Source organism: Kogia breviceps, chromosome 6 (assembly GCF_026419965.1).
Source record: "Kogia breviceps isolate mKogBre1 chromosome 6, mKogBre1 haplotype 1, whole genome shotgun sequence".
NCBI lineage: Eukaryota > Metazoa > Chordata > Mammalia > Artiodactyla > Physeteridae > Kogia > Kogia breviceps.
The window spans coordinates 53,666,826-53,682,740 of record NC_081315.1 but is presented as its reverse complement, the minus strand read 5'-3'; the positions used below and the strand labels follow the sequence as shown (position 1 = coordinate 53,682,740).

The window sequence follows — 15,915 nt, the reverse complement described above, 5'->3', positions numbered from 1 at the left end:
AATGGAATTTTACTCAGCCATAAAAATGAATGAAATTGGGTCATTTGTAGAGACGTGGATGGACCTAGAGACTGTCACACAGAGTGAAGTAAGTCAGAAAGAAAAACAATATCATAAATTAACACATATATGTGGAATCTAGAAAAATGGTACAGATGAACCGGTTTGCAAGGCAGAAACAGAGACACAGATGTAGAGAACAAACGTATGGACACCCAGGGGGGAAAGCGGGGCAGTGAGGGGGGCATGAATTGGGAGATTGGGATTGACATATATACTCTAATATGTATACAATAGATAACTAAGAAGAACCTGCTGTATAGCACAGGGAACTCCACTTCACTGTACAGTAGAAACTAATACAACATTGTAAAACAGCTATACCCCAATAAAAAAAATTTTTAATTAAAAAAAAATGAAATAACTCCCTTCTATTTCAAGTTAGACCCTAAAGGCAGAAAATCCAAATAAGAAGATAATGCCTTAGGAATTCAAAGGAAAGGGCAGACACAAAAGATACTTAGAAGGAAAAACCAATAGGACTCAGTGAGTGGCTGATTATAGGGGAAAAAGATTACGGAAGAATCAAGGATAACAGATTTTGATTATACAGGTAAGAGGATGATGGGGACTCCGTGCTCACAACACCTCTATAGAAGTGTGATGAAAAGTCAAGTAACACTCCCCATCCATGGGAAAGCTATTAAAAGAACCCAACATTCCTGCTTCCAGATTGTGGTCATGGAAGAATTCCAGAGAATTTATTTATAGAGTACACCCATGGTCCCCCATGGTCCCCCATCCCAACTTCTGCATAACAGTTCAAACCCATAAAGCCCTGAATCTAAATCCCTGGTATTAAGAACCCATATAGTCCTTTAAGAATCCTTTTTTTTCTCTGATATGAGAAATTTCCTGAACAGAATACCATTTCAAGAAGATCCCTACCAGTACCTTTCATTTTTTTCAATGCCTTCCAATCACACACATTCTCACACACATACTCACAAATACACTCACACCCCCAAGCTTCCAATCTTATCCTTGAACCCAAACCACAGGATGTGTCCTGCCTTCTGCTGAGGAAGTAATACCTGTGACAGATAATCATTTACACCCCCTTTGCTTCTCTAGAGTATACTTCACATCTTAAACTCCATATACAGCTCTAGTTTTCCCCCATTTTCCACCCCAAGTCACAGTCTCTTTTTAGCCCTGAGTACCCCAGCACCTGGAGCACAGTGGAACCCTCTGAGGCCTCTTGAACTCATGAGTCACTATAAATAGCAGCAACATCAACTCTCCCATGACACACGTAAACGCACTATTCATAACATCGCATGGCATGATAAAATGAAATAACTATTGTAATAGAATAGGCAGAGGCAGCGAGAAATGACACCCTTCCATAGTGTAAAGGGCTGCCACTTGGAGGCCACTTCAAGGTGATTTCAAGAGAACTGCATTTCCAAAATGCAAGGCTTCCCTAAGAGGTTTATATAGTTAACCAGTTAGAGAAGGCAGAAGTGCTATGACACAGTGCTCCTGTACTCGTCGGCATCACAGAGGAATAAACAGCAATTATTTGTACCACGCAAAACACAACATTGTTGAGCCAGCCTTGTGCCACCAAAAACACAAGTATGCCAAACATTTTTCCTCTCTGCACAGCACTGCCTTTGAGCTGCTGAGGCGTCCCACCCAACTGCCCTTCTTAACCAGATTAATTTCAGTGAGAAACACAAAGAAAGAGCCAGAAAGAGATCCTTCTCAGGAAAGAAGGAACAGCCCATTTGCTTGCTGGGGCCCAGAAGTGGGAAATCCAACTGTTGAGTGAAGTCAAGGACACACTTGGTAAGCAGAGTCACTTGCTGGTGGCCCTATGTTACACAAAAGCACAGCACAATAGGTATCACCTCTGCCCCGTGAAAGTCTTATTTCCTTGGTCCTTTCACCTGCCAGCCAGCATCCAGGCTGTACCACTGGCAAGTTAAGAGACTTAGCTCTCCCAAAGATGCCTTTGGGAGCCAGGAGCCAAGCTGACAGCCAAAGCAAAGGAAGAAGTAATGGGATTTTATAGTAGAAAAGGCCAGAAGAGCTTAAAGAACAGTGATTAATCTGCAGTGATTAATCTCTGCAAAGTTTTAGTCTGAAGCTTTGGCATTACCCGTGTACAATGGATGGGAAACGATGAGCTTGAGGAAAATGTTCAGAATAACCCAAAATAATAATTGCTAACCAGATACACTTCCCATTTAATACTCAGAGCACTACGAAGTAACCTCTGTCATTATTCCCTTTTTACAGGAGAGGAAACAGGCACACAGAGAGCTTAAGTATCTTGCCAAGGCCACGCTGCTGGTATAAGCTGGGATTCGAACTCTGTGTGGCTTGAATATGTGCTCCTAACTGATACGATACACTACCTTTCCAGTAAAATTCCATCACACGTGGCCCCTCTGAAAAGGCAAACTTTAAGTTTTCAATTACTTTTTAATACCAAAAGCCTTTGTTTCAGACCTAAAGATAAAGTACTTCCTCCTACGTACAGAAGATGAAAGATAGAGAAGAGGATGAAAAAGATGGTATATTTCTTTTGTGTTTTGTTTCCTAACAGGGACAGAATCTACCTCCTTTCACGTACATTCCAAAGACTCCCTTCTCTCCTACATACTGCTTCATTTGGGGGATACACAAATGGCACACAGAAAATTTTTAAAATCTTACTTTGTGATATCAGCATTAAGGGTCTTGCCTAAAAACATTTAAGAATCAAGAAAAAGTAGGAATGCACCCAGAAGAATGAGGTCAGGTGGGGGGAGGGTGCAGAGTGGGGTGTGCGCTGGGAAAAGGGGAAGTCAAATGACAAAATCCCAAATAATCTTGGCTCTTATGAAAAAGTACTCTGTTCATTTCCCCGGAAGCACCAAACAAAAGCAGCTGCCCATTTCTCTGCTTCAGTTTCCTGACTATAACTGGATCACCAACGGGCATCCATTGTTCCAGGCTCACAGAACAATGTTCACTAGCATAAATGCATCAGTTCTGGTACACATCCAAAGAGCTAAGAAAGAATACCACAAGACTGAATGAGTGTCTGTGTGTGCATACCCAGCGACCAGATTCCACCACGGGCAAGACATATGTGTGCGAGGCAGTTAGCACCGCCCAGCACCGATGCATGTGCGAGCTTGTCAAGAGATATACTACACATCAGACCACTATGCTGAACAGGATGTTCTGCTTGTAGCTCTGTTTCCCAACATTCTACCCATCTTCAGAGTCTCTGCAGTCACAGAGCAGCCTGTGATTTCCCCCATAAGCACCCCAGGGCACTAACAAAACGCAAAGTGCAGAGGTCAGAACCATCGATGGAAGGACGCTGCACTATGTTTGCAGAGCATAGCTCATCCAGGACCACCTTCCCACCCAGAATGGGCAACCCTCAGAGGATGGCAGCTGCTAACTTAGGGGGAAAAAAAGTGCATGGTGGGGGAGGCGAAAGGATTATTTTTAAGGAAGAGCACAATCTAGCTTTTCTCTCCACCACCTACTCCACACACCACCTCCTCGTTCCCTTGTCTCTCCTCCTGCCTGCTCTTCCATTTCACTTGTCTCCCCCAGCCTCTCTCCCCATTGCTCGTGTACCACACTTCTCACATGTGCTTTCTTCTCTGTGTCCCAAGCTGAGACGCCAGCTCGGACACCACACTGAGAAGAGCAGACGTGTGAAGAGACTCAGATCTGCCGCTGAGCTCGGAGGGGAAACGAAGGTGGCTCGCCTCCTCCTCAAAGCTCCAGATGCATGAGATTCAAAACGTGTATCCACTCTTTAGAAGCCTCGTCTTGAGACCAGAGCCACAGAGAAGAGAAAAAAGCATCTGTGTTATAAGTTAAATGAACCCGTTCATTATGTCATCTTCCTGATGTGCTAAATACTGGAGGATATTTGGCTTACGTCTTGTTATAAATGTCGTTTACTATTCATTCTGTGCCTCCTTAATATGGCTTCTGAAGCTGAGCTGCCAGAGTTCTTGTCCGGAAGAGTAAGCATTTTTAAATGCACGGGATGAATCCATGTGTTCTGTGGATCAATTCCCTCCATCACCTGTGGGTGACGAGCAACTCAACACACTCAGGAGTTGTGTACCCAGGCCAAAGTACCACTTTAGCAATAGTTTAAATAATGAGGCACTTCCCAAAGTCGCATAATTAAAAGTTAGGACCAGATTGAAATGGCAAGAGAAAAAGGCAGAGCAGGGAAATATAAAAGATCATGTGTGAGGATTCAAAACAAGAAAATCAACTGGATCTTCACCTATAATGTGGGAAACAGACCAACAGAAGCAAAGTCTTCCACTGTAGTAATCAACTGCTCTTCAATAAACATTTATTAGGCACATATATACTATGTACCAGACGCTGTAGTAGGTGCCAGAGATAACATAGGTGAACAAAACAAACCTGAACCTTCCTCTCAGGGAGCTTATGATGTACCATCAGCACAAGACAAAACTGTAGGCTAACAAAGTGAAACACGTATTATGAAGGAAGGAGATAAGAACTGGGGGGGACTAACACTGGAGAGCCTACGTCAGAGAGAGCCGTAGGGAAAGGCCTCTCTGAAGAGACCAAACTTTTTTTTTTTTCGGTACGCGGGCCTCTCATTGCTGTGGCCTCTCCCGTTGTGGAGCACAGGCTCCGGACGCGCAGGCTCAGCGGCCATGGCTCACGGGCCCAGCCGCTCCGCGGCATGTGGGATCTTCCCGGACCTGGGCACGAACCCGTGCCCCCTGCGTCGGCAGGCGGACTCTCAACCACTGTGCCACCAGGGAAGCCCGAGACAAAACTTTAAAGCTGGAACATAAAGGGAGAGAAAAGCTAACCAGGACCAGAATGAGTGACCATTCCAGAAAGATGGGATTGCATGAGCAAAGGTCCTAAGGCAAAAAAGGTTGGGGCACCACTGAAAAAAATCACTGTGGCTGAATTAAAGTGAACAAGGAGCAAATAACACAAAGGACTCTGGTGAGACACGGTGGGCCCTAACGCCCAACCGAGATTTCATTCTATGGATTGCATGTCATGACCCAATTTAAACTTCATTATGATCACTGCTGCCACTGTGTGGGAAGAGACTTGAAAGGCGGAGTCTGCTGCAGTTGCCTTAAGCAAGAACTGAGGATTCCCTGGACCACAATGTGGCAGCCAAATCAGAAAAGAGTAGACAGATTCAGACATATTTTAGAAGTAGAACCAACAGAAGTCATTGATGGATTGCATATGGAGGTGACAGCAAGGGAAAAAATCAGAGATGATTCTCATCAAGTTACTCTATTTCCACGTGGGGCTTCTTCAGAAGTAACAAGCATCACCTGCTACAATGCCAGGCCCTTGCAAGAATCTAGTCCAGAGGACCTGATAAGTCTGTAAACATAAGTAACTCAAAAACCCTAGATCCAAGAACAACATAAACTGGGTGGGGCTGTTCCTGACAGACAGTAATGGCAGATATTTCAGTGAGTTTTCCCATAAGAATTTTATCTTCATGTTGGTGTCAGAGCCCTGTAGCTTCCCCCAAATCACAGGCTTAAATGTCTTTCCATATCTGAGGGCAACAATCTTAAGTAGAATTGCACCAGATAAACCATCGACCAATCTCATTAGTCTCCACGATAAGCAGTGGAGAAAATACAGTAATTTCTAAGAGGATCTTCATGTCAAATTGGATGCCTCATGTCAAGTATGTCATAGGCATATGACAGCATAACTTCATGACTAGCAGAAAGTAACTAACTATAAAACACAAATTTATAAATCATTTCTTTATTATCATTGTCTTTAACAATGATGTCTCCATAGGATCGCTTCAGAAACCAAGTATACAACCCAATCCAGTACTCCCCAGGGAGGAGACCTCTGAGGGTAAAGAGAATGAACTGCCTTTCTTATTTTACATGTTGTACTCAAACTGGTCCCCAAATGCCACAGAAAGCCACAGGACCCCTGTGGGAGACACAGGTTCAGTCTCAGTACCTTTCTGACCTGTTCATTCACTATTACCTACTGGCGTTGTTTCCATTGCCCTTCCTAAAAAGCTATTACATAATTATCATCTCAAAATCCCCTGGCCCATTTGTGTAGGTGAGCATCTCTTTCCTTTTTAGTATTTATAGTGATGATGCACTCTTGTTCTTAAATTGCAGAATGAGAGATTATGAGAGAGAGAGAGGGAGACAGAGAGACAGATCACACACACACACACAGTGGAGACGCACCTCTGATTCTGGCTTAGGCCTTGCCAAAACAGATAGCAAATGGAGATAAACAGTAGTAATTTATTTGGAAAGGGATGTTATCTTTTGTTCCTCCGGACTATTAACTGTGAACTTTTTTGTCTGCATTTCAAGGAGTTTGCTTGAAACAGACCCCATTTCTTTAGTCAACATATGAACAGTTCCTTTCAGATAGGCTCTCCCCCAACATTCCAGTGAAAAGCACATAACTCTTGCCTCCTGCCCTCTGGTCCCATCTAAGTCTTACATTTATTCCAACACTTTAAAATTTTAATTTAGTGGAACATCTCCAAACTGTCCTCAAAATTTTCCTCTTCAATTTGGTGGTCCACCTGATGGCCCCTCTCAGCATAAGTACCTCTCTAGCTGCTAAGCCACCTGTTCAGCTCCAGGAGAGAGACCATAAAAAAAATCCACAGATTCACATCACTACACTTCACACCGTCTTTAATTTAACTCTGTAAATTCACTTTTCAACACACCTGAGCTGTTAATTCTAATTGGCCTCTCAACACCTGCAAAGACTGACCTGGATCTTTATCTCCACCACCCATAATACAGCGTTTTATTGCAGGTTCCAGACTTCTTCTGCAACTGTAGCAAAGAGAGGAAGAACTGTGCTGAGCTCTGCCAACATGAAAAGCTGTCACTATGTAACTCCTGTTGGGGAATCTTCCCAAATTGGCATATGTTTCTACTGCTTCTCCCTTCTACAGCATATATTCATGCTCCCTTCAGCCACAAGGCTGCCCAGATAGCCAAACGTTCTCCATATCAAAAGAAACCAAAGCAAGAGACACATACACCTAAACACACATCCACCCTAGCGCTTGAATCCAAGGATGTGCTTTGACCTCCTGCTATTCTGTTCCTAATAACACCTCTCTCCAAAGTATGATATCTAATAGGTTCAACCTTTCAAGAGCTGTGTCACTCTACATCCTTCTCTGATTTTCAGGATGCTTTCCCACTATTCCTTTTTAAATCAACCTGGCTAAATGTCACCTATATTCCTATAAATGTCATGTGTATATATTTATATACAAAATTTCTCATCTTGACCTACTATCTTAATAGAACCTATTTCTAACCAGGAACAATCCAAAAATTTCTTGAAGAATCTCCCAGTCACTGTTGATAACTGCAGTTAAATACCATCTATGACATGCTGTCCTCCTTCACTAGTCAGAACACACAACCACGCCTAAACTCTGTCACATCTTTTCTGACCAGCTCAGAATTTTACCAGATCTCCTCCTAGACCAACCTGCTGGGACAAGAAAAGCCTCTCCAGACACATTACGCTTTAGAGGCGACCACTCCAGTATCGCTGCGTCCCTCCCTGTTAGCCACAAGATCTTGACACGTGTCTTTCCCCAGGCTGCGGGAGTGAAGCAGAGAGAGGCACCCACACCCAGGAAGTACTCACTGAGAGGCTTTAGGATGCTGCTACTGGACTCATCCGCGTTCTCCACATCGGACTTGTCAGAGTAGTTCTCAGAGATTCGCTCCTTTTCCTTCTTTTCTCTGTGCCCTGCCTTTCTCTTGTGACGTCTCCTTCTCCTGTAGCTCTTTGGCACATGGACCCCGATGTAGATGGTGTGGTGGCCTGAGGAAGGTACACAAATCACCAGTCATTTCAAATCACAGTCTCTGCTGCACAGAAATTGCACAAGACCCACACGTCAGAAAAAAATGTCTATGAATTCAACACTACCATTCCATATTTGACGAATAAACTGGAAAAATAAAATCTCCTCCCAATTTTCATTGTGCTAGACTGTAACTCAACCTGCTGGATGGCACTAGGATTCAGTGAGGGCGCACTCTAATTCTATCCAGAGAGACTCTTTGTTTAGGAAAGGTAAAGAATACTGAACCAGGAATCAGGAATCCTGGATTCTGGTCATACCTCTGCCATCAATGAGCTATTTGACCTTGAGCCTGTCCCTTAGCCATTCCAGGCCTCAATCTCATCATTTATATAGTGAGAGGCTTAAATTGGGTAATCCCTAGAGGCCCTTCCAGTGCTAACCTTCCTGGAATCTGTGACTATACTGAACAGAGTGATGAAAAAGGAGCTCTTGGAACTGTAGGGGGAGGGGGGTAGGGGGGAGATCTAACTCAAAGGTCAAGAGGTCATTCTGCAGGGTATAAGGTTTTACACTAAAACTTCTTTTTAACCCAATCAGCAGAATAGAGACTTAGAACTGGGACAAACTAAGAAAAAATAAGACATACTTGGAGAGAAAATTTTAGAAATACTCAAATGTTCACACTAGGAAACAGCTAAAATGAATGTCAGCTACAGTGCCATTCTCATTTTTCTTTTTTCGTTTGCAAAAGTTTCTAAAAACTGGTTGTTGCAGTGATAAAAATAAACCCAGCCCAGTAAAGATTGCCTTGAAGAGAAGGGCATGAGGAAAAAAGATTGTGAAATGCTTTTAGTTCTCTAGATGGAAGGAGCTGCAAAACTGACAAGTGGTATTATTTTTACAAAATCTGATTAAGACAGAAAAAAAAAAAGGAACTCAAAGTTCTACATTTTTTTTTAATTGGAAAACTTTTACTTTCACTTTATATACAGTCTAACTTCTGAATGCGGGAACCTCCATTTCGGAAGTAATGTGAAAACTTCCCTCTTTTTTTTTGAATTGCAAATAGGAGTTGCAAAAAAGATGAGATAATCTACGGATTTCCTTTTGCATTCTGGCATTATTCCTTGATGACCACTTTACAGTGCTGCACACAATATCACACACCCACATGCAATACACATACATGCAAATGTCTGATGTAAATGCTGTGAATTCCTTTCCACGGTAACTCATCAGGCATATCTAAAAACACCATAATTCACAGGGTTGTTCCCTTAAACTGGAAGGATTAAAACAATTATATCAAGAAAGAGGTTCCAACCAAGGAATGCAGAACCCTAGGTTAATGGGAAAGCATTCAAAAGAAAATATCTCATACTTGGAATGAAGTTGGAGGCATCTACATAAAACATGAAGCACCAGCCCCCAGCACACACACAGACATGCACACAAACATACAGACACACATGCCAACTCAACTACTAAAATGCGCAGTGAAATTCTCCTCACAGAATGTGTGCCAATGAGAAATTTATCATGTCTAACCATTTACAAGCAAATTGTTCTCATGGGAAAGCTATATTATACTAAGAAGTAGGAAATGTCTCAGAAACAATGTGAATTAAGAAACAGTGTCAATTGTTTCCTGCCCTCCAGTTACTGAGGGAGTCCTGCAGCTTTATCTCAAGTCACACAATTGTAAGCAAAGCCAACCAATTTCTTCAGTAAATCAAACTCTGAAAGCTTGATTGCCTTCATTCAAGAAATAGGAAAACATCATGAAAAAAACTAAGAGGTTGAAAAAAAATTTTTTAACCTGTCACATTAAACATTTTCTTATTTTGTGATACAGCAGAAACTAACACACCATTGTAAAGCATTTATACTCCAATAAAGATGTTCAAAAACATATTTTCTTATTAAAAAATGGTAACCAAGCCAAAAAAAGTGGTTAAGCTACATGAGTCAAATTGATGTTACATAGAAAGATTTTTTACATATATTTACACAAATCTGCATAGTATATTTGATAAATCATTTAAAAGAGAGTTTACGTGGGCTGATAAGATTTTAAAGCAAGATTTCTGGCTATAAAGTGTTGTTGTCAACCCAACCAAAGAGTTGGGATGATGCAGAAGGTGAGCTTTCAAAGCCCAGGAGAGAAAGGTACCTTACCTTCAGGGACCTAACTGGAGTTGTCATCACCATAAAAATGGTGCCACTGCATTCGCATCATGATCACAGGCTTCCTCCCTGCCTTAGGAATAAGATTCAGCTTATCCCCATCTCCTCCCGCTCCTCCCTCGGATTCTCCCCCAACCCCGCCTACTTTCCCACAGGTGGGGAAGTTTCAGACACGATGCTGCACCATGAAGCCCAGGTACCAACCGTGAATATGGTTCCTTTTAAGACAGCACCTATTTCAGACATTTTGATCAGCTTTATTAAGGTATAATTCTTCACATACCATAAAATTCACTCATTTTAAGGGTACACATTCAATGATTTTTAGTATATTTACAGCGTTGGGCAAGCATCACCATAATCCAATTTCAGACCCTGTCGACCAATCCAAAAAGATCCCTCATGCTCATCTGCAGTCACTCACTGTTCCCACTCCCTTCCCTTACTACCACTCTTAGGCATTTTTTAATACTCTCAGTGATGGCCTCTGGGAAGCTACAATTCTCTGGTATCCACATGGCTATGAATTTGGGGGGGGATCCTTACAGCGCAGTAAAACAGAATACGCCTTGAGTGAGGAAGCTCTCGCCTTCCAAGAGCTGCCAAAGGAAACCAGGGCACTGAGCTGAGCAATTCCAAATGCAAAGCATCTTTCTTTTCCTCTCGTACATTACCGGTAACTAAATCTTCCTTTTCTCTCTTTGTTCAGATAAAGGAAAAGTAACAAGGTCCTGAGGTTAAAAAAGCCTTTAGGACCTCAGAAACAGTGTTTGTGTTTCATCAATTACTTCTCAACCTCTTTTCATTTCAGCTTCTTTGCCCACCAGAAGAGAGGAAGGCAGCCTCACTTTGGTGACTGGGGGAAAGGCATGCTTTCTCAAAATGATGACCAAATCGTTCATAAGCTGTATGTGCTAAGTACCAAAAATACCAGAAATAAAATAAACTGGAATGAAAGCATTCTTACCACCTCCACAAAATACCTGTCTTTAGGGTCAATAGAAGCAGCATTAGTGATTTTTTTAAAAATGCTATTGTTGATAAGAATATCATAGGTGATCTCAATATTTATTTTCATTAGAATATATTTACCTGTCTCAGAGATAGGCCATGAAGATTGATGGCTATTTTTAAAATTACAACTCCCAAAATGACACCAAGCGGTGGAAGGTGTAGTATTATTTTACATGTAAAATGCAAAGGAGAAACTTGATAGACAAGATTTCTAATTCAGCAAGAGTCTACAAAACAGTAAGATGCTCAGAGAATCAGGGACAGTTACCTGCTTAACTTATGAGTGAATTTTAGACGCAAAAGAAAAAAAATTCTCTGCTAGAAATGTCAGTAAAAACTTCTTCCAAAGATAATGTAAAAAGGAGCAAAAAAAAAAATTTTTAATAGGTAGAATTCAAAAGGAAAGTGATTGTTTTAAATGTTATTAAAATAAAGGTTACAATTCTTGCTACTTAAAATTTTGTAAAGTAAAACTACTGAAGGCTACATTTGACAGTGTTCACTTAGGTGTGAGTCAAAGGGCATTCAGTCCTTGATTTGGCAGTGGCCTCAGTAACATGTGTTCAAATAAATACCCCGCATGCCTTTCTCTGACAGATGGTGCAAGTTCCTAACAAACTCTAAATGTCTTGGGAATATCTCACAATCCATCCACAGCCAGTACTACTGGGAAGAAAACATGGCTTGCCTGGTTATCTCTGACAGACAGAAATCATCACTAGGTGACCCCTGTTTCCTCCATTCTCACATGCTCCACCTCAGGTGAAAGCAGAAGTCCTGCCATGCTATCATGTCCACTTCTCCCAATTCCTAAAATATTTCTAAACTAACAGCACTGAGAGCTGCTATCATGATTTCAGGCCACCAGAGAACTTTTACGACTAGTAACTCTGTAGCCATTCATGTTAAAGAGGCTTTCACAGATACCCACTTCCCTACCAAGGATGATTTAGGACTTTGTAGAATTAAATCCATCAAATGAGCCAAACTATAATTTCTGCGGTGGACTGAGTGGTTAACAACATATGCCTCTCTAGGCAGGATAGATCATTAGCTCCTTTAGGAAACATGGTGCTGTGTTTATATACATACAGATGATAGCAGCCATTTATGGAATTCTTACAAATATGCCAGGTTCTGGCTAGGTCTCCTACTTCTATTACCTCATGCAATCCTCACAACTGCATGAATTAAATACTGTCATTATCCCCATTGTACAGGCAAAGAAACCAAGGTTCAGGGAAGTCAAGGATATTGTCACCAGCTAACCCATAAAATCCCACAGGAGAAATATCTCTCAAGTCTCAACATCAAGAATAGTGAGTGCTTCATTGCTGCTTTGGTGGTGCTTTGTTTGTTCTTAGCGTTGTTTTTTTTTTTTTTTTTTTGTAATGTACACTATATTTACACTACCTTATAACTGACTGTGTTTCCTTCCTCATGTTTACTGCTAGAAATAGAAGAGACAAATCTCGGGCCAACCGGTAGTAGGTAGACAGAGTTTCGTGATTTGAATTTTAAACATGAACCTTGCTATTCCAACTTTTTACCCGTTATTTTCCCTTCATATTAAACCTTTTTGGAATAAAGCAGTATGTAAATATGTTTTAATACCTGAGATGTCAGTACTGGGGGTAGAAGCTGGGGATGGCTGGGGGTGGCTGTGAGGGAAGGTAGATATCTAGGCAGAGATTCTACTTGTCCTCTGGTGATCCTTTAGCTACAGCTAAATCTATAGGCCTAAATCTCTGCCCAGAAATCTACCTTCCCTCACAGCCACCCCCAGCCTCCTACAGAACTTCTCTAATACTGAGGGATGTTCCCAATTTGATTTTTATCCACATTGTTGCTCTTTCTATAATCAATGGAATTTCTGTTCTCTCCAGTTCGAAGCAAAGATTCCACGACACTTGGCACTTTACATCATTCTTTCAGAACTAATCAGCAATATTCCCCAAATATAAATTAAATACCTTCTTCTTTGGCTTACCTAAAGTAACCTGGTCTTATAAAAAGAAACGAAATTGAGTTATTTGTAGTGAGGTGGATGGACCTAGGATCTGTCATACAGAGTGAAGTAAAAGAGAAAAACAAATACTGTATGCTAACCCATACATATGGAATCTTAAAAAAAAAAAAAAAGGTCATGAAATAAAGACCTACTAGAGAACAGACTTGAGGACATGGGGAGGGGGAAGGGTGAGCTGTGACAAAGTGAGAGAATGGCATGGACATACATACACTACCAAATGGAAAATAGATAGCTAGTGGGAAGCAGCCGCATGGCACAGGGAGATCAGCTCGGTGCTTTGTGACCACCTAGTGGGGTGGGATAAGGAGGGTGGGTGGGAGGGACATGCAAGAGGGAGGAGATATGGGGACATATGTACATGTATAACTGATTCACTTTGTTATACAGCAGAAACTAACACACCATTGTAAAGCAATTATACTCCAATAAAGATGTTAAAAAAAAAGAGAAGAAAGAAGAAAAAAATAATAATAATTTTTAAAAATAAAGTAACCTGGTCTTATGCCAAGACGCCTAAAACATGTCGTAGCTATTGCCAAAGGGGATATAGGGTAGGGAGGCAAATTTAAGAGATATGTATTATTTCTTTTTAATTATGAAAAGAACACTGTTGGAAGAGGAGGCAAAGACCCTGGATGAGTGATAGATTATTAAAAAGATGTTGTGAAGACTTTACTTCTTGGACCAAAATGAATCGTGAAGGTTTTTTAGAAGTACCTGCATAAGAAACCTTAAACAGAATCACAGTATCAAGTCCAGATGCCACAGACGTTGTGTGTTTGGCACTTTATATAATAAGAAATAGATCAGTATGTCTAATCCTAAATACTCTAATAAATAACTTGCTAGTGTATTACTCACAAACCCATAAGAGTGTCCATAACCAGTTCTATTAAGAAATAATTGGGCTTCCCTGGTGGCGCAGTGGTTGAGAATCCGCCTGCCGATGCACGGGACACGGGTTCGTGCCCCGGTCCGGGAAGATCCCACATGCCGTGGAGCGGCTGGGCCCGTGAGCCATGGCCGCTGAGCCTGCGCGTCCGGAGCCTGTGCTCCACAATGGGAGAGGCCACAACAGTGAGAGATCCGCGTACCGCAAAAAAAAAAAAAAGGAAAGAAATAATCAAAGCAACACTGCTAATTTACTTGAGCATAAATACTAGTTCATGAAAAGAAAACTCACTTTGAAAGGCATGATGTAATTTTGCAGTTAACAGAGGGTAAGTCAGCCCTTGGTTAGATGTTTGCATGAGGGTCCACACTTCAAAGTGACACCACTACTCAGGACAACAGATGATTTTTATTTCTGTATTTTGGATAGGGGCAACTTTTCACATAGAAAAATAATAATAATGCATGTGTTTATTGATAGGTAATTGCATGCTACATATGTAATTTATTTATAGACCTTTTTGAATGCTGATTAGTAATCTATTCTATTATTAATGCTACTAATTACACTTAGGAGCAGGCATGCAAGTAAATAAATAGTGAAAGTGGTGAAAAACAGGGAAATACTTTTCTTCCCACTGAACTGCATAGGAATTTTGTTCACTGAAAGCCTCCCAGAAATCCTTAAGGCAACTTGGGGTTCCCCCAAGCAAGACTGATAAGAAATCTTAGCTTGTTACCTGGTGTTTACTGAGCACAGTACTTTTAATATTTGATGCTGATAATCATGATGATAACAATCTCTAGGCAAGAACAAACAGCACAAGGAAAAGGTCTCAAACAGGAGATGAGCTTATGGTGACTTAGCTAAATTCTCATCCTAAAGGACAAGCTAAGGCTCAGGAAACTTCTGCACCTGCCTTATAATTATGTGCTCATTTTTAGCAAAACAGTCCTAATCATAGTCTTTAGGTCAAGGTGAGGACCCTATGACCACACACTGAAGTGAAGTTTCCATTACAGCTTCCGTTACTAATAGCTGATAACAGAAGCTAAACTAACCAGCACTGTGTGAAGTCTGAATTAGTGAGTATTTTTTTAAAGAAGTGCAACCTTATTATACTCAGTGATCATTCATTATTTGAAGATATCTAGGCCAGAACAACCACTTGAAGGCACTACAGAAACCTACCTTGATGAATAAACAGGACTAAAAATCACCTTATCATTTATAAACTGCAGCTCCTGAAGTGCTTCACAATCTCTAAAAAGCTGCTTCTCCAAAGTAATTTTAACTTTGCTCTAGCAAAACCTCTTTTATATTCATATCTGTAGATATAAAATACCCATATTTATACCTACAGCTATACATTTATATTGAGATTTATATATATATTATATTATGTTCTATTATATATATATAATCTCTATGTATAGAGATCGTTAGGCATTTTTATGGACAATCCCAAGCCAATAGTGTCAATAAAATGTCTTTTCCAATGTGTCTGGTGCACAAAGGTAAGTGTCGTTCTTATATCTCCCTCTGATTTCCAAAGGGGAAGAAACAAAGTACTATTCCTCCTCCTTCCCACCCCGCCTTGAGCCCGGATAATAACTTATAAGACTCTCTGTTCTCCAGCTAAGGCACTCCAGAACACTCACTCTGAGCAGGACAAAATAGCCAACTTTAGATCAAGTCTAACTAGTCCCTCAGCTGTTTTTTAGTCATTATGCAGAGCTTAACTCTGCAGCAGAGGCAATACCTTCCATAACCTCAATCTTCCCTCACCCGGCCCAGGAACAAATGCCGTGCCATCTCCACCCTGCTCCGGGAGGGTCTCCCCCAGAGTTTCATGCTGTGAGTGCCAACCCCCAGGGCTCAGGTCTGTTGTCCTTTTAC

The 15,915-nt window shown here is 41.2% G+C and overlaps 1 protein-coding gene across 6 annotated transcripts in view; it reads right to left on the bottom strand.

Moving 5' to 3' along the window:
* SLC4A4 (solute carrier family 4 member 4) overlaps nucleotides 1-15,915 on the bottom strand; it is a 354,105-nt gene that overhangs the window by 273,663 nt on the left and 64,527 nt on the right. For all 6 annotated transcript variants that reach the window (XM_067035812.1, XM_059067191.2, XM_059067198.2 and 3 more), the window contains exon 3: nucleotides 7,726-7,905. In XM_067035812.1, coding sequence (XP_066891913.1) covers nucleotides 7,726-7,905 — 180 coding nt within the window. The remainder of the gene's footprint in view (nucleotides 1-7,725; nucleotides 7,906-15,915) is intronic.